The sequence below is a fragment of the Osmerus eperlanus genome, chromosome 9 (assembly GCF_963692335.1).
Source record: "Osmerus eperlanus chromosome 9, fOsmEpe2.1, whole genome shotgun sequence".
NCBI lineage: Eukaryota > Metazoa > Chordata > Actinopteri > Osmeriformes > Osmeridae > Osmerus > Osmerus eperlanus.
The window spans coordinates 11,707,164-11,732,817 of record NC_085026.1 but is presented as its reverse complement, the minus strand read 5'-3'; the positions used below and the strand labels follow the sequence as shown (position 1 = coordinate 11,732,817).

The window sequence follows — 25,654 nt, the reverse complement described above, 5'->3', positions numbered from 1 at the left end:
TCGTCTAGCTCAATACTGTCATCTACTGGTAGTGTATTGAAAAAGTGTAGTTGAAAAAAAAGGACTGCACAGTAGAGGAAATGTGTAGAATAGATGTTGCATCTAGTGCCCTAGAATAGATGTAGGCTAACAATAGTAAGAAAATATTCACTGTATATAAATATCTTTATTATGCAGAAAAAAAGTACAAAAGGCAATAAATAATCAATTATCATAATAATCAGCATGGTTCACAATCAACTGTGGACAAACAACATAAAAATAAATTACAAACAAAATGCTGCCCACGGAAGTGTCAATGCAATTCAACATTAAGAAAAAGCCCAGATTTCTCATTAATGGTTTGTCATCAATACTCAATTATATCACTTACTTTTTAAAGCTGAACATAATTCTTCTTAATACACATGCATGACCATAAACTGCCAATGGCAAAAAATAATATACAGGTGTGGTAATCCAAACTTTTTATAAAACTTGAGAGCTCTGAATATACATGTAACTTAAATTCACCCATAAAAAGCATTTTCTTAACATTAAAACTGAACAAAACTTTCAAAAGTGAAAAAGTTGTTTTACATAACTTGAGAGAATCTTTCAATTCTTTAAAATGTAATTATAGTAAGTACATCATTGGCATTTACAACAATAAATGTTACTTACATTTTGCATAAACAGTCAAATATATTCTTTGATACATCCACACAAATATTTTCACTGTAATTCCTCATCGCTGTCATCCACTTCCTGGATGATGAGGTCAGCCCCCGAGTCCTCTGCCAAGTCATCATCGTCAGCAACCAGCCAGGACCGTTGAGTCTCTCCCTCCTCCACTCCATCAACCCCCAGCAATAGAGCAGGCTCCTCATTGGTCCCATCTACGCTATCCATGGGAAGGTCCTCACAGCCAGTTGTCTCCTGAATACAGTCAGTACAAAGGCGGTAGCGCCGCGTCCCCTCACACACCACCTGTCCATTGTCCTCTGTAACCAGACGTTTGCACTTCCTGCAAACCAGCTTCCGAGCCTGATGAATCTGTAGATCATGAAAAAAAGGAAGGTTTCAAATAAGAAATATGTCCTTAAGCAATATGCCAACTGAAGATCACAAATACACCAATAAAATGATATTTGTCAGGTGTGTGTGTTAGTCCCGGGTGAGACTAACCGTCTCATAGTGACTGCGCAGGTGTTCTAGGCGGGTGAAGCGTTTGTTGCAGGCCTGACAGGGGTAGGGCCGCTCCCCTGTGTGACATCGCAAATGTCTCTTCAGGTCTGCCTTCCTCTTCACCGTGTGGGTACAGAAGGGGCACTTGAAGCGCATGGAGGGGTTCAGGTCTGTGGAAAGAAAGGTTTTGAGAAACATTTTTACCCTAAGTAACCTCATTTGTATTTATTATTAATTTGATTGTTAACCCTCGTGCTGCCTTCGGGTCACATGACCCAAAGGTTCATAACGAACCATTGTTGTGTTTACCCAATTTTACCCAATACAAAAACAAATAAAAATAATTTTCTTTTAACCATTCCAATGTGGGGGGTCTGAGACAGCCCGACAGTTAAAAGAAAATGCTTCACTTTGTTTTTGTATGAGGTAAATTTGTCGCAATACGACGGTGGGTCACAATGACTGATGGGTCAGAATGACCCGAAGATAACACAAGGGTTAAATACTTTAAATCCCTCAAGGCTGGATACAGTATCTAACTTATTCTGTAACCTGCATTTGTCAATAGTTTCAACAAAGGGCTTACCTTTGTTGAAGAGTCCAACAACACCCACAATGGTGGGCAGCGTAGCATACAGCTCCTCTGCCTTCTCAGCCTTCTGTGATCGAGCCTCCTCCACCTCCAAGGCCTCCTGGGTGGCTGAGCGAGTGCCGTAGGCCTTCCTCTTGGCCGCCCCCCTGCGCCTCCGTCCAGGGACAGGCAGCGTGAACAGGGGATCACCTGGGTCCAGGGGACCCTCTGCATCACTGCACTGTTGCTGGCTGGGCTTGGTGTGAGAGGGACTTCCAGGGTCCTGCTTTAGGTCCGGGACCTCCAAGTCTGGATCCTTTACAAGGTAGACCCCCTGGGACCTTGAACTGTCGTGGGACCAGAGGGCTGCCGGGGGGCTGCTGGAACAGGCTGCCTGCTGCTCAACGGCATCCTCTCCGACCCCCTGGGGGAAGCTGCTGGTCTCCGACAGACTGAGGTAGCGATCATCATCATCCTTAGCGCTGATCTCTAGAGAGGACTTAATGAAGTCCTTGCAGTAGCTGATGACATTGTTCATCTGCAGGTAGCTGGCGGCCGACATCACTTCGATGACGTTGTGGCTGGAGAGATCCAGGTGGCCTGAGTAGATGAAGTCCAGGATGACGGCAAAGGTGTCGGGGCTGAAGACGTCAAAGGACGCGCTGATGGGGTCTTCGTCACTGCTCTCTGAGCCTTGGGAGAGAAGCATCCGGAAGTAGCCGCTGCTGGCGAAGAGGACATTGCGATGGGCTCTGTAGAGCTGACCCTCCACCAGGATGTTGCAGTCACAGAAGAGCTCCTGATGCCGCTGCTCATCCAGCTGTTTTAGCAGACAGCTCTGGTGGTCAGCAGTGATGTCTGTGCTGTGAAACCACCGCTGGGTCTGTCTGAAACACAGAACACATGGACAAAGGGTAGTGCATTATGGCATGGTAGCCCTAATGTCATATGAGTATATTTACTGTATGTGTAGGCTAATATATATATATATATATATATATATATATATATATATATATATATATATATATATATATATATATAAATAGATGTTATACTTTAAGAATTTTAACTATTGGTAGTGCATAATTTGCAGTGTGACTTTGAATATTGAATAAGTTATATGATAAAAGTTGATAAAATAGTTGCGCTACAAGCTTTAGTTAACTATACATTTATTTAATTATAACATCGTGGGTCTATATGTCTTTTAAATTGCGGTTCGAAGACTCAAAAGTCAGGTTTGGATAGACTGTCTTTCGTTTCCACGGTGAAGCAAAGTCAAATCCGCTGAAACTCCCGAGCACAACCCACAATCCAGCAACTTGAGTGGTCGAATCAGCCGTCAGTCAAGCATCTTTTTTTTTTTATCGAAGGGGCAACACCCGACGAGGTGAATGCATCGGGTAACGACATCCATCAAACGTCAAGGATGCAAATTGAAACATTCAAGATAACAAAAAACTATGATGAGAGGCTAGGAAATAAATGAACAGAAATTGCCAAAAGAAAAAGATTTCTTAAACAAAGGAAAATGGGCCATGCAAGCTTAATTTTAGGCTATAATCATTTCCCCAGCAACATTAATTAGGCTTTTCTTATTTTTAAATAATTATTTCTAACAAATTTCATGAATACGCATTTCGATTTAAGAAGAAATAGGTTACTGGGCTGGACTCATATTCGCCCAGAAGGTGTGCTGCAGTGCCCAATGTACAGTAGGTTACAGTAACACCCGGTTTGAGTCGATGTTGCATAATGAACATGTTGCAATGATCGATAATAAGATTTTAATTGAATAATTTCACTGCGTTCTCGAAACCAAGGCTTGTATGTGCTGCGACTGTTGGTAGTGCAACCGAAAGAAAAGCGGGTAGCTGCGCGCGAGCGCAGCCCAGTGAGACCTGGAGAGACGCCCACTTACCACAGCCCCCGCACAATAGACAACATATTGTAGGATATATCAGCAATGGTAACTACAACAGCCAAACATGTAATATAATTTGTGAAGACTATCTCTCTCCTTCTACACCCGATTTTTGATCCATGGATCACCCTATTCCTGCCAGAGCTGCAGAGCACAGCCGCGGGGAGAGAATTTGCCTGCTGCGGAACCCAGCGTCCCTTTCTCAGGCACGCGATATCTGCAAGACCCGCTTACGCCCTGACATACCCGCTCCCCTAGTTTCTGCCGATGTTCTACCCTCAACATTTTATCTGTAAATACTCACTGGTGACCTGATTCACCCGGTGCCCGATAAATCCTATTCGACCCCATCTCTGTCACCATTTCCATTTTAAACGTTAGTACATTGACTCCTTTTTCTGGTTAAGGGTACACATTCATTCACTTCCTGCTCAGCCCTAAAGACCGAAACCCGTTTTGTTAGACCGAAAAAAACTGCTGTGCTGACGTGGGTGTTTAGCAAGAGCGCCCGAGGGCCAAGAAGTCATTTAAAGCCCTAGTGCTCTTTTTCCAGCTTTAATTTAGCATACAACTGCATAACATTGGAACCAATGGAAGCTCCAAACATTACATGTATCTGTCTTGAAATTTAATTGTATGAAAACAGTACATCCAAAGTGGGTTTAACTTGATTAGGCCTACATTGCATCATCTGCAATCTGTCAATTGTGATCTCTGTAACTACCCCCCTTCCCAACACACACACACACGCACAATCACCAATGACAATATTTAGTCATTTTAATATATATATTTGTTTGTATCCATATTATGGCTTGTGTATTGATGACAATTAATTTGTATGGCTGTACAGTAAAATGACAAACAGAAACTATAGAAATCTATGCTATGTTTCATTAAGAAAGCAATAATTAGAAGCAAAGCGATCTGGCAAGTGTCAGACAATCTCAAACACTATGCCATGTAATCATTCATTTTGTCTTGAGGTCCCTCTAAGTTTTATAATAAAAAAAACAACTTCATGGTTTGCTTTGGCCACTGTTGTAAGCTGGTGAGTAACATCATGAAGCTGGGCTGTTGAGGAATCCAGAAGGGTTCTTCGACTGCCAGCGCCACAAGTCCTCACCTGAGACACAAACAAGAGAGAGGTTAAATGGATCTGCAGAAAGGAAACTATGTACATCCTCAAATAGAACAGTTCCTTTAAAAATGATCTTTTACAGTACCATGACCATAAAACAATCTATCGGTGACAATGGAGCCCTTCCTCAGTCAAACAATTGGGGCTAATGATGATGACCTGATCCCAACAGGCATGATGATCAAGTTCACTTTATTATGTCAGAGTCCTTACACATCCTCTCCAGATCAAAGTCAGCTTTCCAGCCCAGCTCCTTCTCAGCCAGACCAGGGTCAGCATAGCAGGATGCTATATCTCCACCTCTCCTGGGTGCAATCTGGTAGGGGATCTATAGAGAAGACAATTTAAACAATCAAAAACACCCCCTTTACAGTGGTTTTCCCTGTCATCAGCTATATCATCAGTTATGTTTTTTAGGGAGTCTGTGACGCGTGGTTGTTTTAAACATTTGAATCTTCTAGACATTACTTTTAGCTTTGCTGCTATTACCTCACCATATACAGTATACACCCAAGAATGGAGTTAACAGTGTGTGTGTGTGTGTGTGTGTATATATCAGTGAACCCCATATACTTTAGTAATTTGGTAATTTGCCCGACAAATCACACACATGTTATGGTGTACATACACAGTACTGCCCTAATGCCTGCATCCTGGTATGTTCTTACAAGGTTATTAACAAGTGATTACTGTCACTCACCTGTCTCCCTGAGGCCTTCTCCATCGCTTTGACCATCTGGAGCACAGAGTAACCTGTACCGGTTCCCAGGTTATATACCTATCCACAGACAGAGACAAACATCAGCGTTATGATAAAGTGTGTATGAGAGAATGAAAGTGGAGGGTGAAAAAGTCAGCAGGCACAAAAGAAAAAAAAAACAGAAGTTCGTTGGTGAGAGCATTTACCTTGCATCCACAGTTGTCCTTCAGTTTCTTGAGAGCAGCAATGTGTCCTTTGGCCAAATCCACAACGTGGATGTAATCTCTTACTCCTAAAAAACGAGGTAGGTAGTTATAATCCATTGGGTACTTTGCATTTGACCATATAAAGGCTATTCAGACACCTTTAATCAAGTTCAAACACTGATCAATCTCTAGGCCTTTTACCTGTTCCATCCACAGTGTTGTAGTCATTCCCAAACACATTCAGGTGTTTTCTCCTCCCAATAGCAACCTGAAGAAGAATAAGAAAACAATAATTTCAGTATTTATTTATAATTTGTTTCATTATTATTTTATATTTATTTACTTTTAGGTCCTTCCTTTAGCTACCTGGGCTACGTAAGGCAGCAGGTTATTGGGAATGCCCTGTGGGTCTTCTCCTATGACCCCAGTGGAGTGAGCTCCGATGGGGTTGAAGTACCTTAGCAGCACCGCATTCCAGTCCTACCAACACACATGAATACACATTTACATTCGGCACATGAAGCTAATACACAAACATCTAAATGGACTGAAAAAACATGCTAAAGCAAGCCAAAAAAGACTTGTTTACAGTGTGCCCGTGTACCTAGAAATATGCAACAGATGACACCTCTGTGAGCTGTACAGTACCTTCTCAGCACTGCACTGGTCCATAATCATCTCCTCTATGAAGTACTTGGTCTTGCCGTAAGCGTTGGTGCAGCCCCCCACAGGGTGCTGTTCGTCTATGGGCAGGCGCTGGGGGTCCCCGTACACAGTGGCCGAGCTGCTGAAGACCAGATTGTGTACTCCGTGAGCCTGCATCACCTGAGCCACATGCAGATGCACACACATGTACACACAACAGCCATTGAGAAAGCAATCTACAGCTGACACAGGTTAACATTATAGCAAAGCGACACAACAAAGGCATTCGAAAAACAGCTAATGCGTGTGTATACAGGGCTTATGGTAATGTGAATTGTAGTGTAAGTAAGTGGGGATTTTTTTCCCATAAAACACACACACACACACATAGGTATTCATGCAGAAAGGTGACAAGCAAGCAGCAGTAAATGACTTCAAACAGTGCAGGGCAAGCTGGGACTGGGGTGTGCAGGGTACAAGGCTACAACTCCTATGCACCTCACCTCTAACAAATTAATGGTCCCAGTGAGGTTGACACGATAGTATTTCAAGGGTTGTTCCACAGACTCCCCAACAGCCTTCAGACCAGCAAAGTGCATTACAGCACTAAACGTATGCTGTTCAGATACACAAATAAAGACACAGTTTAACAACATATAAATACAAATGTAAATGTGTGAGTATTAATATATATCATTGTGAATAACCTCTGACCTTTTTGAAGATCTTCTCCAGGCCAGGACGATCAAGCAGGTCGAGCTCATGGAACTCTATGTTGGTGTTCAGAACCTTCTCTACCCTGCGCAGGCTCTCTGGTACATCACCCTCTCCTCCAGCCAAAACAGAAGACACAGACACACACACACATACACACACACACGCACCTTTATTGGCCATCAGCATCACAAATCACTAAAACAAACATAGAACCGTCTGCATGGCTATAATACACTTTCTGTTGAGTTATGGACACTTACCTCGAACAGCGTTGCTGAAGTTATCTATGACCACAGGGCAGAAGCCTGCCTCAATCAGCTCCACCACACAGTGGCTGCCGATGTAGCCCCCTCCACCTGTCACTAGGACCTTCTCTGCCATCCTCACCACCTGTCTTAGCATTGCACAACACAAGACACACTAACACCACATACCAGTGCACTTCGTCAGTAGAAAACGTGACATTTTCCACCCTTCAAATTATTGAACTACTTATCACTTCTGAATTTGAGATGTCTTGTAGTAAAAATGTGTGTGGTCACCAAGCTTGTTGTATTGAATAGATTCACTGATATGGACGATCTCACAGTTTGCCAATAAGAAATGCTGATGAATCGTGTCATGAATGCGTCAGGGCTGACCAGGTGAATCTTTTGTCTCAATCCTGAAAACCTGGTTGGCTTGTAAGGCAAGCCAAACGTCAAATGTGTTATACTCTGCCCCACCTCACCCACTGTCCACGTCATAGCCTCGGGTGCCACTGTACCTGGCCAGAGTAACCAGGATAAGGTCTGGATTCTAGACGTTCAATAATAATGTCGTTCACGAGGGATTCCATTGCAAGTGTAATGACAGGCTATCTTTATAATGCAACAACTGCAATTGCGTTATGGTCATTGACATAGCGTTCTGTTTAGTAAAGCTGAATTAATGCCTCCGCTGTCACTATGTTCAGTACATTAACCTCCTATGAGTGAATTGAATCAATTCTCACCTTAACGTTCTGTACAACGAAGGAAAAAACCTCCACCTGAAGCAAATCACTGGCCAATGCGGCAGGGAGTCACTGATGACTGTCAAGAATGAAGAAAGTTATCAGAACTTGTCTATATTCGGGTCTACGTTCCCGCTTCCTGTTCTGTACATCACTACGTGGAGCTGCGTCAAGTCAGAAAATTATGCCAGTGCGTTCTTTTCAAAATAAAAGCTACGATTTTGGTATAGCGCTATCATTTTCCAATTTCATTCTTATGCCACAATATTCTTTATTTGAAACGATATATAATAGCCTTGCCTCATTTCTTTTGGTCACATTACAAAATAATTATGCAACTGACTCTGACTGACTAGCTAGTGGCTACACGCATGTTCATCAGAGAGTACTTTTATTTAGTAGCGTCGAGGGTCAAAGAACATCCATACTTTTGTCGCTGCCTTCACACCAATGAAACGTGGACGTCGTCAAACCAGGAAGCATCACGCGCACTGACGTCAGAAGTCACTCTTTCCAACCACATCTCTACCCATCTGACAGTGTATTTATTGTAAAAGCAGTTAATTTGATTCCAGATGTGCGTCCATGCCCTCATTCACTGGAGGAGAACTGGAGGGAAAATATTATTACTTTAGAATCCTCTTCAGAAGCACATGATGAGGAACAGCAGTTCATTGTATTTAAAATTATTTTATTTTCCCAAGATGAAAAACATCTGAGCACAAAGAACAAACATTGTATAACATTTCTTTTTATTGAACTTTTTTTTTTACATGCATCAACACAGGCAGATTTACCCAAATGGCATAGGAGACGTCAGACCAAGGAATTTCATGCCACTCTGCTAGAGACAGTGGTTTTGAGAGAGAGTGACAAAAAGAGATTCATACAGAGATATCTATATGCATGTACCTTATGTACATACCATAATAAATCTGTGTTACCATATTATATGTTAGTTTTGGTATACCACCTACCTACAGTATGTGAAAATCACTTCTTGGTCTCACCATGAAGCAGAGGAAGGAGCACTCATCTCAATACACATTCTTTTCTATGCTGTGCCATATTTGTACTCCTTGTGCCAGTTATGCCTTGCCCGGAGACACTGGCATATGAAGAAAGACTAAGGCACTGTGAGAGAGGAGACAAGAGACCACTCAAGCTTTTGGGGGGTAAAGATTCCTCACACGCCACTTCGTTCTTTGCTAAATTTCCGAGAAGAAAAACTTGGAGCTGAAGGAAAATAATGAGGAGAGAGCAACATAAAAGTGAGAAGCCTTTGGAACAAGCTGGGGTAAACTGAACAAGAGACCTAGTCGCGAGGTAACAGTGGCACAGAAGAGAGAAAGAAGGAACCACAGCAAAAGCCTTTCTGCCTTTCTTTCTTTATCGGTTTGTGCTCGGACTTTAACAAACAACCAGGTGAAGACTCTACATCCTTACAGCTCTCTTCAAATTCATAAGCAGATCCAAAGCAGATACCTCTCAATCTGTGAATGTGTGCATACCGCACAACACAGATGCCATGGCTTTTAGTACTCATGTCTGGTTGTGTGTTTGTATCTGTCTGGGCATATGTATCCCTCCATCCTTGGGGGTCCCCCCTCAGCACCGTGGCTGGCTGCGTCTCTGGGAGGAGGGTGAGGGCTGTGGGGAGTGTGATCTACAGCGCTGTCCTCTGGCGCTCCATGACTGCCCAGCTGGGCGAGTTCGGGACAGCTGCGGCTGCTGTGAGCAGTGTGGCAACGTGGAGGGCCAGCAGTGTGACCCTGATGGGGCTCAGGAGTTCTATGGGCGCTGTGGAGAGGGGTTGGTCTGCCAGAGGAAAACAAAGAGAGGGCGGAGGGGCCGGGCCAGGGAGAACCCTGAGCCTAAGTGTGTGTGTCAGGCTCAGGGGCCTGTGTGTGGCTCAGATGGATACACCTACCCCAACTTGTGCCAGCTGAAAGAAGCTGCCAGCAGAGGAAATGCCACCCTGAGACTCACTGGACATGGACCATGCTACTCTGGTAAATATAGCCACTCTGTGTCTGGCAACCAGAAATATATGCATAGTATCTAAAGCCACTTTGATGTATTAGTGGACATTGCTATCTTGAAGGAGTAGTCCCAAACAACTCTGTTGGTTGTTCACAGGAGAAGAACAGTGGCATTTCAAATATGAATGAAACCAGTAACGGTGTTAATAGTTAACCTTGTGGTGCCCCTCTCTCACTCAGCTCCCCGCATTTCCAGAGCGCCCAAGGACCTCTCCAACTACACAGGAAACGACATAGTGTTTGGCTGTGAGGTCACTGCATACCCCCTGCCCAACCTGAGCTGGAGAAAGAAGGGGAGTGACAACTTCCTGCCAGGGGACGATCCCCATATATCTGTCCAGGTCTGATGATGAGGATGTCATCAACAGTCTTCCATGTATTTATTTAAGATAAATTAATTAAATGTTTTCCTGTTTGACCATTTGATCTGGTCTGTTCTTATGCCCAGACTCCCTCCCTTTCCCCTTCCCAGGCTAGAGGTGGCCCCCAACGCTACACCGTCTCCACATGGCTGCAGATACAGGGTCTCCACACTTCTGACGCAGGGGTCTACTCCTGCATTGCCCACAATGCACTGGGGGAGTTGTCTGCCTCCGCCCGTCTCACCGTGCTCAGACAGAGTGAGTTCCACAACACTATTTTTGGAGAATCTCAACTAAGGCTTATTTAAGAGTCACTCGTCAATCAAAAGTTAACTCGTCTTTGAAGTCTTGAAGTCATAAAACTGTCATCAGATTTGCAGAAACTTTAAATTCTTCCTCTTTTGATCTGTTCATCAGTGGTGAGAGTGATGAGAGGGCGACAGGAGAAGGAGGAAGAGTATTTCTATGACGACACAGAGGAAGGTAGTGATGATGGGCAATCTGGAGACTATCTAGAGTGACCTGCTGTGTCTGACATCCAAGATAGTTCATTGGAGTTTAACTCACAGAAAATGAATTAACTGAGTATAACGAGTTTGTAGGAATAGAAAATTCTTGCCTGTGAAATGGCAAAAATACCATATCTTAAATTCAGTATACCATGCATCACTTTTGTTTTACAATGCTACTGCTACTACTACTACTATATTATCATGGCACTTTATGAATAAAGCACTTGAGTTTACTGATCTGGTCGTTTGTTTTATCAGCTTCAGTCAGTATTGACGTTAATATGAATGCTCATTTCATGGGAGAACAGATAATGGCAGCTCTACATGTTTACATTTACATTTAGTCATTTAGCAGATGCTATTATCCAGAGGGACTTATAGTAAGTACAGGGACATTCCCCCCGAGGCAAGTAGGGTGAAGTGCCTTGCCCAAGGACACAACGTCATTTGGCACTGCCAATGCCTGGGAATCGAACTGGCAACCTTCAGATTACTAGCCCGATTCCCTAACCGCTCAGCCACCTGACTCCTTATATACATGACATGTTATACATAATATTACATTATACATTTATATTTTAAATGTCATTCATTTAGCAGACACTTTCATCCAACCAACATACAAAAAAGGTAAGAAGACCAAAAGAAGAAAGGTAAAGTTACAGTACATTTCGTATGCAGTTCCATTTGACAGCACAAGGGGATGCTCTGGCCTCAACAAATGGCTCTTATTGGAACGATGTGGATGGAGAGTTGGTAGGGAGGTGGTTGGGTTGGTTGTCTGACTTGAAGATTGAAAGATGTAACCATCTGCAAGGGACCATCTCTATGCGCAGGAGTTTGTGTACGTACACTATGTGTGCGTGTGTGTGTGTGCCTCTCCCTGCCTGATTCTCCGTTAATCTCCTCCTCATCCACACACTCCCAGTCCCTGCTGGATCCAGTGTCTCCATCTGAATGGCAGCTGGCATTAGTACTGAGAACCTTTCCTCTGCACTCTGTGTTAGCTAATACTGATGAGAGATTAAAGACCTGCAGGGAGACACAGTCCATCCAATCTAGACTAACTCTCCCTCTTTTCATTTCCCTTCATGTCTCTCATAGGTTATCCCAGTCTCCCTCCTCTCTCTCATCTACATCTTTTTTCAACCTTCCATCTATTTGCTTTTCTCTTGAGAGCTTAGTGAAATGACATGAATGTTCCGTGTCCAACCCAGTGGGGGTGATGTCACCAGACATTTCCTCATGGTGTGGAGGCTTGTCTTCCTCTGCTAATTACCCTGTACAAACTAGAATCTGATAGGGCGGATATGAGCACCAAATGGAATTATTGTGGGCTAACAAAGAGATATTGATATTAGGAGCAGTGAGGGAGAGAGTGAAAGCAAATGACATGGAGAGGGATGCATGCACACACACACATATACATAAACACGCACACACATATTGACACACATTCATTAACAATTGTATTTAGACAAAGGCACACATACATACACACATGTACCCACTCAACCAGACACACAGCCCCCCCCCCACACACACACACACTTATGCCTCACAACCACTTGTTTCCCTCGTCCATTCCCTCAGATAGGGTAATTTCATTGCAGTGGTAATTACCTTCATTAGTGCTAGCAGCTGTATATGGATTGTTGTCCAAACCTCATCCCAACCAAGGAAATAGCTCTCATCACCAGTTCACCCGTTTCCATGTGAAGTGGTTTACTCACCAGGTATGTGTTACCCTTTTCTAGGACGCATTCACTTTGCACTGTCATGTCTCAAAACTTCAATCTTAAAATGTCTATGGCTGCTCTGACCATAGGCCCAGTCTGACGGGGCTTGGCACTGGGGCACAGAGTGAGAGGGATCAGGCCAAGCAGAAGAAGGTTTGATGACGCATGGAGAGGAGAGGTGAGGAGAAGGTACAGAAACTGTGGATTAAATCCAGACAGTTCTCAATCAGGACAGAGAATCTCCACTTTCGATATGATCTGAAATCAGAAAACAATTGAACACAAGAGGGCACTGTTTTGCTAAAAGAAAATCTTCTTGACATGGGAAAACTCTATTTAGTCTTCTATCTACCAGCCCCATTATGTGAACCAAGATAAATGCCTTTCATTTAGCAATAAAAGTTTATTATTATATGAAACTATACAATAGGTCAACTCTGAATATAGAATAGAATGATTTTCCCATTCTGTAACAAAGGCTTCATTTATCTACTTGTAGTTTATATGAAAGGGACAGGGACATCGTTCCCTTCACAGCTTTTTAATTATACAGTGTCCAGATCCCTGAAAAGAAAAATATATCTGTGACCAATACAGACTGCTTTACACAAAGCCGCCCATACTCTCGGAAATTGGCTGAGTTTTATTGGTATAGGATCTACACACTGTGGATAACCAGTGCTGGGCTAACCCTTGTATTAGGAGCTAAATGTCATGCATAGCCTGTTTTTATTGGGTGGTGTGGCGCAATCTGCCCTTTTCCTTTTCGTAGAAGTCATTGTTAAAGAGCCTGTTTCAATGGCGGCCACCAGATGGGCTCTCCTACAGGTCGGACTGGGAGTGTTTACTACGCACTGGTGTGTGGATAACAGGTGAGCATATCGCTGGTCCATCGGCCAATCAGAAGGCAGCAGATGTCTGATCCCTCCTGTAAAGCTTTATTTGGCATCTGGGGCTGTTTGGGGCTAGATAATGGAGAGAGATGGGAGTGGGTTTGATAATGACAGGTGTTGAGGTGTATCCGATTCATCATTTATCCTATAAGGTTAATTTGATGGTTGGGATTTGAATAGTATGGTTATTTATTGATTTATACAAACACATTATTTTCAGGATGTTACCAAGTTTAATTTGTTAATTGTCTTTCAATAAGATATATATTCCTACTAGCTGTTCTTTTGCATGGCATCCATTTTCTATTATCCTCATCCGTAAATTCAAAGAACTTTGAGCAACAAAATGTTCCACTCTGAGCATTAAGCAAATAAACACTGAACATTCCTTACCCTTTTGAGCACAGACCATCCATCACCGCAATTTGGTATCATGGCAACAGGAGTAGTAGGGTAGGGCAGCGGGGAGTCTTTTAGAGCTTGGAATTAGTTCTCTAATGGATGACCTGTGTCTAACATGCCTGCATGGATGGGGCTAGTTGGTGCACCTGCCCCTTCTATGTCAATAGCATATCAGATTACCTATCCAGTTTACTACGCACTCCCCAGGCTGACCTCTTTAAAGGTTATGCAACTTCCTGTGACTACAATGAGCCAGTTCCTGTTTGATGGCTTTTTAGACCAAGTACACTGGCTATTCATTTATCTCCACAGGCATTCGAGATGTGTCGACTGCAGGAAGAATTTACATACAGAAACATGGGATTGTGCTGTGCCAATCAATGATGAAATATAATTATGAAATCCATTGATTCTCTTAAACCAGGAAAGAGAAAGAGAGTATCTGCAGTGACAATACTGAGAAAAGATGCAAAAGGTTCACATTCTGAACCATCCATCTAAATATTTCCATTGTAAAAGTCTGAGATCTCATATAGATTAGCATGCCCTTACAGCAGCAGTATGCCAGCGTGATCCCTATGATCTGACTGGAAAGCCAGCTCTGGTCCCTATGAGGCCTCTCAGGGTGATTAGGGGGCTAAGCTGCCAGAGCAGCCCAGTGAAGCGAAGCCGAGGCTGGGCTTAACAGCCTTCAAAGGGCAGCCTCCTTCTGCCTCTGTCCTGGTTCAATTCAAATCAGAACCCCAGACTGAAATCGACCAAAAGTGCAAAGGACTGCAGTATCGTTCCTCTTTAACGAGGTTTAGAGATAATCTGTGTTACATTTTTCATTTGGTTTTGTAAGGTTTATCATTAAACCTATATTTTCGGAGACCATCGCTTTTTTAATTATATTCTTGTGTGGGATAAGGATAGTAAAAATGAAATTAAAACACCCCAAAAAGGATCAGTAAAGAATCTTACATTATCTAGAGATCATAGTAAAAAACCCTGTCTCCACCTGAAACCAAACATTGTATCAATGCCTTACCGCCAACTGCAAGGGACACTCTGTGGCAGGTGTCCACTTCAGAACACCTAAGCTTCACATACAGTAGTGTAACCATTAACCACTGCTCAAACAGAACAAATATGACACACGTTACCTAGAGCTACCTGCCTGGCAACAGACTTCCGTTAGTGGCGGCCACAGCATTGGTTTTCAACGGTACAGTACGGCACAAGTCTCATGTTGTTGCCCCACTGGCCGGAAGGCACTCTGCAGACACCCACAGCCTTATGGACTGACTCTCATAGAATGACCTCCCTGTTAGCCCGTTTTCACTCTCACCCCTATTATCCTCTGATGATGAAACGATTAGGCGCCGCTAGGCTAATATCACAAAGCGGGCCGGTGATGGATGGGTTTAGTGATAGACTCAGGCGGTTGGTTGGGGGGCTTTGTCCCAATACCCCCTATCTAGTGATCCTGGTGACCCCCCTCTCTACCCTGCGCCCTGATTCACCCTTGTTACCCCCACCAGCTGCCCCTGACCCCTCATCATAGACCCTGCTTCTGCTCACCATGTGTTGAGAGTCAAAGGGGTCCCCCCATCACTCATCAGAATGGAACGTCCCAACCCCCCTCACAGGCAGCAAGCCACTATCAAATGGCCTCCGGACAGAGATGGATAGGGGGGCCTCGACCCAGTACCTTTCTGGTAGGAATCGCTTAACAATGGGCTGCTGTTACTGAGGAAGAATGGAAGGGATCCCAGGTCTGATGATCAGGTCAAGTCTGGTGGCCCTGGAAGGAAGTTATCATAAGGTAACGGGTGGGCTCGTAAAAGAAATACAGTAGATCCCTTCTCCCTAAATGCACTCCTGGATTAAAGAGCTTTTTGAATGTGTCTGGAAAGTTTATTGTGTTTAATGCTGTTAATATGGTAATGTATGCTACATGCTGATGTAAACATCCAAACATGGAGAGACTAAGGTATAAATCTTCAGTTGACATGTACCCATTGTTAATTTATCATCTTCTTATGTCCTTTACATCATTATTATTACTTTATTTTCTTTCATTCTCGTGTGTGCTTTATGATTTTCCCGATGACTGATTAAATGATTGTGTCCTTTAGGTACAAATGACAGAACAGTGTTGTTGACGAAGAGGAGCCACTGCACCAAGATTGAAAGTTTGAAGATCTTTAAACATATTCACAAAGACCCCGAGCATCATTCACATGTAGATTTGCCCTCCTGCAAGTGCAAGGCTGTATGATTTCCATTTAGATAAGGTGTACGTATAAACAAAGAGATGACAGCCAACAAGAAAGTGGGTTCTTGATTTGATTAACTAATCATAGTCTTTGTAATCCCACTCGGCCTCCAAGGGCAGGCTTGCCTGTACACCCTTATTGACCTACACATTGATTATTGGGAGTATGGACCAAATCATCTCCAGGAACATGGTCCACACACTGGTGAATGGCTGTGATTAGCAAGACAATTAAGATACACTGAATTTATTTCCCCCTTAATCCCCCTTGCTGCACTCAACACACAACGACTATCCCTGATCAACAATACAAGTCTAGGGATGAAAAAGGTTGGAGTGGAAGGTGATTGGGCTCTTTAAACCCTCTGGCAAGGAGTAGGCAGGTTGTTTGTGATTAGGTGGAGCTTAGAGCTTTTTACCAGTGCTTTGAGCTTAAAGCAATGTCTTGATGTTGAGAGTAGGAAATAATTGTTGATGAGATTTGTAGTGAAAGAAATCACATCTGCCCTTACTGGATGCGATCTTAGGCAGTTTTATAAATTGTGCAGCATGTGAGTGTTTTTCTGTTCCCTTTCAAGCAAATAATCTCTTAGAACACAGGTGCTTGTCAGACTCCTCTGACCTCATTCCTAAGGGTTTAAAGTAATAGTAGCAATGACATCATGGTTCTTTAAATCAGGTCAACAATTTTAACATGATCATTAACATGATCTTCAATCACATTGAGCACACTAACATCCGCACTAAGAACAAAAAAAAAATATTGTCCCTTTATCACGTCAAATACAAAATATCACGAACCTTGCAACCCAACTCCAGACGGTCACATATCCCAGTAAAGGTTTTTAAAGGCAGAGTGAGGTCCAGCATGTGTATCCGGAGGGTGTATTAGTCTACAGCTCAACAGCCTGCTCCATGACTGATCTCCTCGACTGGAGCTTATTATGCAAACGGCTCCCAACTCCCACTGCATAATTAGTACTTAATTAATTTGGGTGAAATCTTTCATCTGTCTGGGTCCGGCCGCTCCTTCCTCCATTTACAACATGATATTAATTTCAGAGTGGGAATCGTAGACTGGCTGATGAAAAGACTGATATAATTAATCAAGTATCTTTTTTCCTCTCTTTTTTCTGAGGGAAACTAATAAGAGTGATGAGCAGAGTCTGATTAACCCTATTATGGTGACTAATTAGGGGGTTCATTTAATAATCAAGAAAGCAGCGCAATTATGAGAGAATGCAAATGACTCCAGCTAATGAGGAGCATGTCAATTTTGGAGATGTTTTGTTTAGAAAATTTGAAATTCCAAACTCTTCACATGGGGTCATTTGTTATTGTATGTCTGTAAGAGGATGGGCTTACATGCTTGAGCCTGAAATTATTTGGATGCTTATTCCATTTTTTCAAAAATACATCACCTACCAGAACGTCTATTGAGAAACTCAATAAGACCACGTCCAAAAACCACATCCAATACAAAAAGTATAAAGCATAACGTTTGATTCCCAAACTTAACACATGACATTTCACAGTCAACAGCTAAACTAGATTATTATATTTCCTGGGGTTTTCCTGTTGAAAAATGGATGTGGACTATTCAGATAGTAAGACTAAGTCTCCTCACCTTCGGGCAAATAGCATTGATGGAGCAGATCGTTCTTACTAGTAAGCCCCAAAGTCTACATGCAGTGAAATAGAGCTATGCTAACGTCAGCTGTGTACGGCAGCCAAAACTAGAGCAGAGATTCAGGACCATGGACAGCAATTTGGCATCTAAGAGTGGGGTTTATAGTTCCATCAAAAAAACGTCTGACGCGTTTTTAGTTCGCAGGGTTGGTGGCTTGTACTTATACTAAAATTAGCAATTAGGTTGTGCAGTTTACATAAATTCGGAGAATCAAAATATGAGAATTCCTGAACAGTTACAGAATTTAGGTATGGCGGGCGTTTCATTTGTGGAAGCAAACAACTCATGGGTCCCCTTTAAGAAGAAAAGGTTCGAGCATGACATTTAAAGAAAGAAAGAAGGAGTTAGAGAGCGAGATCATTCTGTAGCTCCATTTGTCAACAGACAGAAGATTTGGTCCATTAGGTTGGTGAGCGGTCATCTTTCATGTTTCTCCAGATAATGCATCTATACTGTCCACACTTTCATCAAGTTAATGGTAACCTCATATAGCCTATAATTATACTATGAGCGATTTAATTAATTTAAGACAAAAGTCATTCCAAAAAAGGGCTACAACTGTACAACATTCAGTGTTTAACATTTTAGTGTTCTTATAGCTATAATTTCTTCACTTCAGATCTATATAGAATTATGCTGCTTTCAGACAGTTTAGGTGTAGCAAAGTCTATCAGAAAGTCATGTTTAACCCTTGTGTTATCTTCGGGTCGTTCTGACCCATCAGTCATTGTGACCCACCGTCGTATTGCGACAACTTTACCGCATACAAAAACAAAGTGAAGCATTTTCTTTTAACCGTTGGGCTGTCTCAGACCCCCCACATTGCGAAGGTTAAAAGAAAATTATTTTTATTTGTTTTTGTATTGGGTAAAATTGGGTAAACACAACGATGGTTCGTTATGAACCTTTGGGTCATGTGACCCGAAGGCAGCACGAGGGTTAACTCAGTGGCGTGGGTTTCATGATACATCTGTCCTTCACCACTTTTTATTAAGAAAATTACATTTAATGGCTGCATCCAAAAAGCTGTCCCACTCATATTTGTAAAACAAAAATACGCCACTAGAAATGTTGAACTCCCTTCTCCCTCTACAGGGATGAAAGAGTTAACGTTCCTTATTCCTTTTTAAAATTAATGGATGATGGTCGAAATGTGTGTGTGTGTGCATGCGCGTGCATGCATGTGTGCATGTTCTGTACCTCAATCTTCCCTCTCCGCTCTCCCATAGAGCAGCTGTGCCTCTGAGAACTCTTCTGAGGTAATTGAATGAGCCAGGGCAGAGGGAAACCTGCGGCGGGAAGTTGGCGCCCGCTGGCCTTATTATCTATAATACACCAGCCGCTCTGCCTGCGCTTTGTTGTCCGCTCATGAATACAGAAATGAATGTGAGGGCCGACAGAGGTGAACGCGGAGAGAGACGAGGCAGTGCTTTTTAATCAGTCCCAGATAGAACAATCACTTTATCCACCTCTGAGTCTCAGAGATGAATTAGCATTTAACATTCCAGGGCATGTCTCGTGAGAATAGACTCCACCTAACGACCAAGAAACATTGGAAATTGCGCAACTCTCCAATGTTTTTGATTAGAGAATCAAACATGCCTCTGGGATAAGGGCAAATTATATTCATACAGTTTTATTTTGCTTATGTTATTACTCCAATGGATAGGAGTCGGAATAACACCAGAAATGCTGAATTATGCAGTTTGGCTTATTATAGGACACGATTCGTTTGCATTTGCTTTTCACAATGCCAAACAATACACCTCAAAACTATTTATAAACTTTTAGACTAAAAAACGCAATAACTTCACTCACAAAGGCTCGTTTGTTTCATTTTCTAATTGGTTCATCGTAGAAACATCTTTTTTCCATCTGAAAACAATGGCTAAACTCTCCTGCAGGTCCTTGCATCCCCTCTGATTAAATCTGGATTCCTCACTGGCTCTCTGAATTGGTCTTCTCTTATCAGATTAGACAGGCCGAATGGAGCTCCAACTCATCCATTACAATAATTTATTGACAACACCATTCAAGGAGCCCATGTCGTGACCACAAGTTAAAGTGACATCCTTACATTTTATAGGCTATAGTGGGTTAGATATAGAGGCACACAAGGTCTGATCGAGCACACATACAAATGGTGATTTAGACCTCCAGTATGATGAATAATCTGGAATTTATAATGGATGTATACATAGAAAATAATTCAGTCTGATTTCATATGCTACTTGGGAACCAAGATATTTGGGATCTTAAATCGTTCACCGTCCGGATGCTTCGTTCAGCCTGTAGGTGGTGCAATGAAGTCAAGTTGTCAAGGAATGAACTCAACTCAACGAGATCTTCAGGGTTGTATCAAAAGATCAAGATTATTATCATAAAATGTAGGCCTATATCAAAATGTAGATATTCGCTCTATGTAGTTGCTCGTATTCGTGAGCAAAACCGCACCATTAAAAGCACTCTAAAGACCCCAACAGACAGCTTAATCCAAGCTTCACAAACAATCCTCAGCATTAGACCCGGGTATGTATTTTTAATCAAACTTCTAGAAAGGAGGCCCATGCGACCTACGACGAATCAAACCAAAGAGGTGTGTTATAACCCCTATGCGATCCCGAAGTGGCCCCGGTGATAGTGCATGAAGGGCGGAGGAAGTTTATGAGTATGGAAGGAGCGGCAGCTGTATGGTAATGAGGCGCCCATCTATCCGAGCTTCCCCCTCGCACAGGCAGGGGAGCACGCGCCACTGAGCAAACACGTACATGCGTCCGATACCAAGGCCACCGCACTGCACACTGGCCCACGCGCTTAAGAGAAATTATCACGGGGAAAGAGGAACTCGTTAAAATGCCATTGAAGTAGCTCCTCAAACCACTGCTAATATAAGTGCCAGCTGAAACACTGAAAGACTGAAAGGCCATAACACAAACAAGGGCAAATGCATGACCTAAAAGACAGCGAATTATGAAAACATTTATTTGTTAAATAAGTGTTCATATGTTATGCCATATGGAAAAGGACAATACCCTAGTCTATAAAAGTACTGTACAACGTTCTACTTTTCTCAAAGTAGAAAATATAGGTAGGCTATATTTTTGACTTGATCCAGATAACATAACTTGTTTAAATGGGTTGAATTGCCCGTGGTCTTTGTAGCCTACAAAGAAAGTTAAAAAAGTGTGTGAAAGGCAACTTTTCACAAAATCAAGAAGCTAAAATCAAAAATCAAAAATCGTGGCAAAACTAACGGTGAGCATTGAAGCAGGTGAGAATGCACCAAAAGAGCCATTCAAAGACACATGTCTCAACTTGATTGTGCAATTATTTGACTTGGTCATACAGCAGCTTTATGCAAATGGTCAGAACAATGGGCGACGATGGAGATTAATTCTTGCCTGGTTTCCCCGTGCAGAGAGAAAGACACACTCTCCCAAGTACAGGGCGCACAAAGTCCCTGGTTTGACTTAATTTAAATACATATGCAACCAGACGGACAAAGTTATAGTGAGATGTCTTTCTTTTTTATGAAAACTTTTTCTATTTCTTTTTTATTTTACAACTGAAAATGTACGCGTCTTTTCACATTCACTGTAGCCATTTAATAATGGATTCTTGAAAAGTTTTGATTAGACCTGCAAAAAAACGTTACCTATTTTTGAAAATAACATATTTAGCCTACATAACTGAATTCTAGTAGTTAAAACTAACAAATATGCCAATACTGACAATACTACCTGCTTTAATAGCATTGTGCAAATAAGAAAACATTTAAAGAAGGTAATATGTTGGAAAATTATAACGATGATTGTATTTCCATATTAGCCTACATAAACATGCACTCATGTTTTAGATGTTGGTGCATTTCATTACTGTGCGAGCAGCAGCGCGCGCTGACTGACATTCGGGCTGCGGCCCTCTTTGTTTGGAGCGCTGATTACACACAGCACGCGCCTATCTCTAGGCCAGATTGGCCGTGAGTCCTATTTCACAGTGAAGAGGTCAATTTGCCTTTCAAACGAAAACGGAATATCCAGCGTGGGCAGACGTGGCTATTGTCCACGAAGACCAGAGGGCTTGCTTACTACTTATGTATGCAGTGAGACGTCTGATTTATAACTAGAGTTAAACTACCGAGACAGCACGTGCTCAAATAAATACTATTTAAATTAAAGAATATTTCCATTTAAAGAAAGAACAAAAAACATGATTACCTATCAAGTGAAGGTTTTATGTTGGCTATTTGCGTTATAAATGTCAAGGCTCACAGTTGACACAAGTTACGATGTTGTATGTGTGAAGTGTTACGCATAGAAATATATAAACAAAAAACATAACAACACGTCCACCATCAAACAAACATGTAAAGATGCTTAAGGTTTGGGTTATTGAAGCCCTGTGTGCGCACACATTATGCGCACACATTTTAATACCGAGGATTGTCAATATCATATAGCCTAGGCTCAATGCTGTGAATCCCACTCCCCTCCAGTCCCTGTCTTAATTCTACATTTTGATGATTGCGGCAGTGACGGACATTTCCTTTTGGCAGCTCTGTGGCCCCCGGAGGAGAGCCACAAAGCCGTGGCACGTGCGCATTTGTATAGAAAGCCATCAGACCGTAAAAAGAGGAGGACCCGGCGTGTGCCTCTGTCAGGGCGGGGCCGCGCGCACACATTAATGTAATAAACCGCAAGTACATCTGCCCAGCTATCTGCACATCCTCCAACGAAATCCACCAAAGCCAGGCTTTGAACCCTCCCACAACCAAATCCACTGGGATCTTAGTTTCGTCTGATTGGTCGGGGACGCCGCAACAAGGGGCGAGAACAATAGCATCATTCCGGCATAAAAAGAGTGCAGCTATGCATTGGAGGCGAAAACATTTCAGCAACAGAGGAATCGATAGCGAAAATATAAGTTTGTCATCTTAAGCTCCTGCGTGTCTGCAATTTTACAAACCTGGATCATAATAGAGACTTCGCCCTCCTTTCCAAAGTGCCTTTCCACCATCATTCGCAAAGATGCCCAAAGGATTCCTAGTAAAAAGAAACAGGAAATCTGCACATGTTTCCTACAGGACTCGTCCCGATGAAAATGAACAGGAGCATCATATCCCAACCTTTCATAGCCAGGTCGACTCATCCCCGGCAGTGTCTGTTGCATCCAGTCCTGACCGAGCAGTTATATCGCCGGATCTCGCCGCAGACGCACCAGTTCCCAGACTGGAGAGTAAACCGGTGCAATTTGGAAACCCTGAGGCGGTGTACCAAGCACTGTACAGTCCGACTCGGCCCATCAGCAAGGAACACGAAAGGAGATATTTCGAGCGAAGTTTCAATCTGGGGTCACCGATTTCTGCCGAGTCATTCCCGACACCTGCCTCCCTCTCGAGTTTAGACCATCTTCTATTCGCCCCAGTGGACCTGAAAATAGGAAGCAGCAACAGCAATCGCAGTGGCATCACCAGCAGCATCCCCGCCACGGCCATCCGGACCGGCACTAAAAGGCCCGCATCCGACAATGAGCGCAAGAAACCTGCATCGAAGAAACCCAAAGCCATAAGAAAACTAAATTTTGAGGACGAAGTCACGACTTCACCGGTGCTTGGTCTTAAAATCAAAGAGGGACCGGTCGACTCCAAACCAAGAGCGCAGACATCGGGAGGTAATAAGCCTTTAGGAGAGTACATCTGCCAATTGTGTAAGGAGGAATACGCGGACCCATTTTCTCTAGCCCAGCACAAGTGTTCTAGGATAGTTAGAGTTGAGTACAGATGTCCCGAATGTGACAAGATGTTCAGCTGTCCGGCCAACCTCGCCTCTCACCGACGCTGGCACAAACCCCGCGTCCCAAGCGCACCCGGAATGCCACCTCAGAACTTGAAATCTGACATCGCCAAAATACCCCCCGTTGTCAAGTCCATCCCCGAGGAAGCCAAAGACACAAGACCTGAGATGCTGAGCGACAGAGACACCCCGAGTCCCGGTCTGTCCGAGTCCGGCTCAGAAGATGGGTTATACGACTGCCAACTTTGTGGGAAAAGGTTTAAGCGTCAAGCATACCTAAGAAAACATATTCTTGGACATCAAGCCTTGCAAAATAAAATCTTCGAGGACCACGGATTTCAACACAGCGACAGAGTAGAAGAGCAGGTTCAAGTATCCTCGTCCTCAGAAGAGCAGCACCCAAACCAAAGTCCCCTGAATCTGAGCCCCGTGGACTGCCTTCTGTGTCCCGTGTGTGGGGAGAATTTCCCCAACAGGGCCAACCAAGAGAGACATCTGCGTCTCATGCACTCATCCCAGGTTTATCCCTGCAAGTACTGCCCTGCCACTTTCTACAGCTCACCGGGACTCACGAGGCACATCAACAAATGCCACCCATCTGAAAACAGGCAGGTGATCCTTCTTCAAATGCCCGTGCGCCCCGCGTGCTAATATAAGAAAATGCGTGCCTTTGGACGGGAAACAACGTGGCATTGAATAAAGAAAAGGTTTCTGTGATGTTCACGGCCCGACTGTATGAATGACCGGGCAACTTGATGTTTAGATGGTGTGTTCAATGGTGTGTCTTATTCATGCCAATCAGTGGTTGTTGAATGCTTATCTATATCTTGAATAAAATAGGCCTATATTTTGAGATTTCTCTCAAATTAGTTTATCAAAATAAAACAAAGCGTAGTTTGACTGTTAAAGGGTATTTTTCTAGGACAGCTGCACACGTGCTCAAGTAATAGCTTCTAGACCTAAGAAATGTTTATTCACCATGGATATTTGTTCCTCATCAGAGCCTTTTAATTCACCGACTGTGAATTGCTGTATCACTGTAGCTTTATGCTAGTTTATGAATGACAAGACAAACTTATCAACTTTGTCTTGAAATGATAAAACGACTGGAACATTCCCCTTTAGTAGTACCACAATTGCCTTTAGAATATAGCCTAATGGAAACTCCGCTGTACAACTGCCTTAAAAAGTCAACATAATATAAAGATTGTTTTCATTTTGAATGCTGGCACATATTTTATTGTTAAGTATAATTGTTGCAATATTTTCATCATAATTTTATTTATTTATTTATTCTGCAATTATTTTATGTAAATTATAATTGTGTTGTGTGATTATTCTGTGAATCGTTCTGGCAGTTTACATGTCGTAGCCAAATGTTTTGTCAACATTTTGAGTTGTGATAGTTGTCGTGGGTCGGTTTAAATTCAATCTCCACAGCTCTTGTTAAACGTAAAGCTCTTAACTTAGATGCAATCTTTTTCTATGGACATGTTATTTTGTTAAATGTTGGCTTTTATAGCGCTTTGATTGTATGTGTACATCGTTGTCGTCTATCATAAAATAAAATAAAAATATTTTCAAAACAAGCACTCGAATCTTTCTGTTTAGTAGGCTACCAGTTCTAGGTAAGCCTAAACTTTCAATATGATAAGCTATGTAGGCCGAAATGTCAAAAAACTCCAACTACGCCTGTTCTTCATAAAAACCATCGACCATAATGTAGCCTATAGGCTAGCCAAAAGCGTGACGTAAGAGAGGATATGCGCACAGGGCTCTTAACAATACCGTTGAAACCGTTTGTAGGAGTTTGGAACTTCAATGAAGGCATTCCCAGAGTGAGGTACCCTAGTCTACATCCTATGCAAATCTCTGGTAACATTCCAGTGCCATT

The 25,654-nt window shown here is 42.7% G+C and overlaps 4 protein-coding genes across 7 annotated transcripts; 2 read left to right on the top strand and 2 right to left on the bottom strand.

The window, feature by feature from the left end:
* Nucleotides 1–152: 152 nt before the first annotated feature.
* On the bottom strand, nt 153–4,145 carry zbtb8a (zinc finger and BTB domain containing 8A). Its single transcript, XM_062469718.1, has 4 exons — nt 3,970–4,145; nt 1,754–2,625; nt 1,168–1,337; nt 153–1,035 (listed from the first exon to the last, which is right to left on the bottom strand). Exons 1-4 carry the CDS (start codon nt 4,032–4,034, stop codon nt 715–717), a joined length of 1,428 nt encoding a protein of 475 aa, XP_062325702.1. The 5' UTR covers nt 4,035–4,145; the 3' UTR covers nt 153–714.
* Nucleotides 4,146–4,431: 286 nt separating this feature from the next.
* On the bottom strand, nt 4,432–8,231 carry gale (UDP-galactose-4-epimerase). Of its 4 annotated transcripts, none has more exons than XM_062469719.1 (11): nt 8,069–8,231; nt 7,335–7,494; nt 7,072–7,187; nt 6,861–6,974; nt 6,361–6,537; nt 6,079–6,192; nt 5,914–5,980; nt 5,713–5,798; nt 5,507–5,584; nt 5,020–5,134; nt 4,432–4,791 (listed from the first exon to the last, which is right to left on the bottom strand). In XM_062469719.1, the coding sequence occupies exons 2-11, from the start codon at nt 7,474–7,476 to the stop codon at nt 4,727–4,729; spliced, it is 1,074 nt and encodes a 357-aa protein (XP_062325703.1). In that variant the 5' UTR covers nt 7,477–7,494; nt 8,069–8,231; the 3' UTR covers nt 4,432–4,726. The 4 variants fall into 4 exon arrangements, with proteins under 4 accessions (XP_062325703.1, XP_062325704.1, XP_062325705.1 ...); XM_062469720.1 differs by having other exon boundaries at nt 7,072–7,184; XM_062469721.1 differs by having other exon boundaries at nt 7,335–7,468.
* Nucleotides 8,232–9,119: 888 nt separating this feature from the next.
* Nucleotides 9,120–11,200, top strand: LOC134026753 (kazal-type serine protease inhibitor domain-containing protein 1-like). The gene is made up of 4 exons (XM_062469687.1): nt 9,120–10,080; nt 10,291–10,451; nt 10,559–10,730; nt 10,890–11,200. Exons 1-4 carry the CDS (start codon nt 9,597–9,599, stop codon nt 10,991–10,993), a joined length of 921 nt encoding a protein of 306 aa, XP_062325671.1. The 5' UTR covers nt 9,120–9,596; the 3' UTR covers nt 10,994–11,200.
* An 11,637-nt stretch (nt 11,201–22,837) lies between these two features.
* On the top strand, nt 22,838–25,337 carry insm1b (insulinoma-associated 1b). The gene has a single exon (XM_062469392.1). The coding sequence runs from the start codon at nt 22,996–22,998 to the stop codon at nt 24,409–24,411; it is 1,416 nt and encodes a 471-aa protein (XP_062325376.1). The 5' UTR covers nt 22,838–22,995; the 3' UTR covers nt 24,412–25,337.
* The last annotated feature ends 317 nt before the right edge of the window (nt 25,338–25,654 follow it).

Excerpts from the sequence above, each read along its gene's own strand:
- insm1b (XM_062469392.1), top strand. The coding sequence starts at position 22,996 with ATGCCCAAAGGATTCCTAGTAAAAAGAAACAGGAAATCTGCACATGTT.
- gale (XM_062469719.1), bottom strand. The coding sequence starts at position 7,476 with ATGCTAAGACAGGTGGTGAGGATGGCAGAGAAGGTCCTAGTGACAGGT. Across the intron at positions 7,188-7,334 it reads CTTCAGCAACGCTGTTCGAG|GAGAGGGTGATGTACCAGAG; the intron begins GTAAGTGTCCAT and ends TTTTGGCTGGAG. Across the intron at positions 6,975-7,071 it reads TGGAGAAGATCTTCAAAAAG|CATACGTTTAGTGCTGTAAT; the intron begins GTCAGAGGTTAT and ends GTATCTGAACAG.
- zbtb8a (XM_062469718.1), bottom strand. The coding sequence starts at position 4,034 with ATGGAAATGGTGACAGAGATGGGGTCGAATAGGATTTATCGGGCACCG. Across the intron at positions 2,626-3,969 it reads CCGGGTGAATCAGGTCACCA|ACAGACCCAGCGGTGGTTTC; the intron begins GTGAGTATTTAC and ends TCTGTGTTTCAG. Across the intron at positions 1,338-1,753 it reads TGTTGGACTCTTCAACAAAG|ACCTGAACCCCTCCATGCGC; the intron begins GTAAGCCCTTTG and ends TTCTTTCCACAG.
- LOC134026753 (XM_062469687.1), top strand. The coding sequence starts at position 9,597 with ATGGCTTTTAGTACTCATGTCTGGTTGTGTGTTTGTATCTGTCTGGGC. Across the intron at positions 10,081-10,290 it reads ACATGGACCATGCTACTCTG|CTCCCCGCATTTCCAGAGCG; the intron begins GTAAATATAGCC and ends TCTCTCACTCAG. Across the intron at positions 10,452-10,558 it reads ATCCCCATATATCTGTCCAG|ACTCCCTCCCTTTCCCCTTC; the intron begins GTCTGATGATGA and ends TCTTATGCCCAG.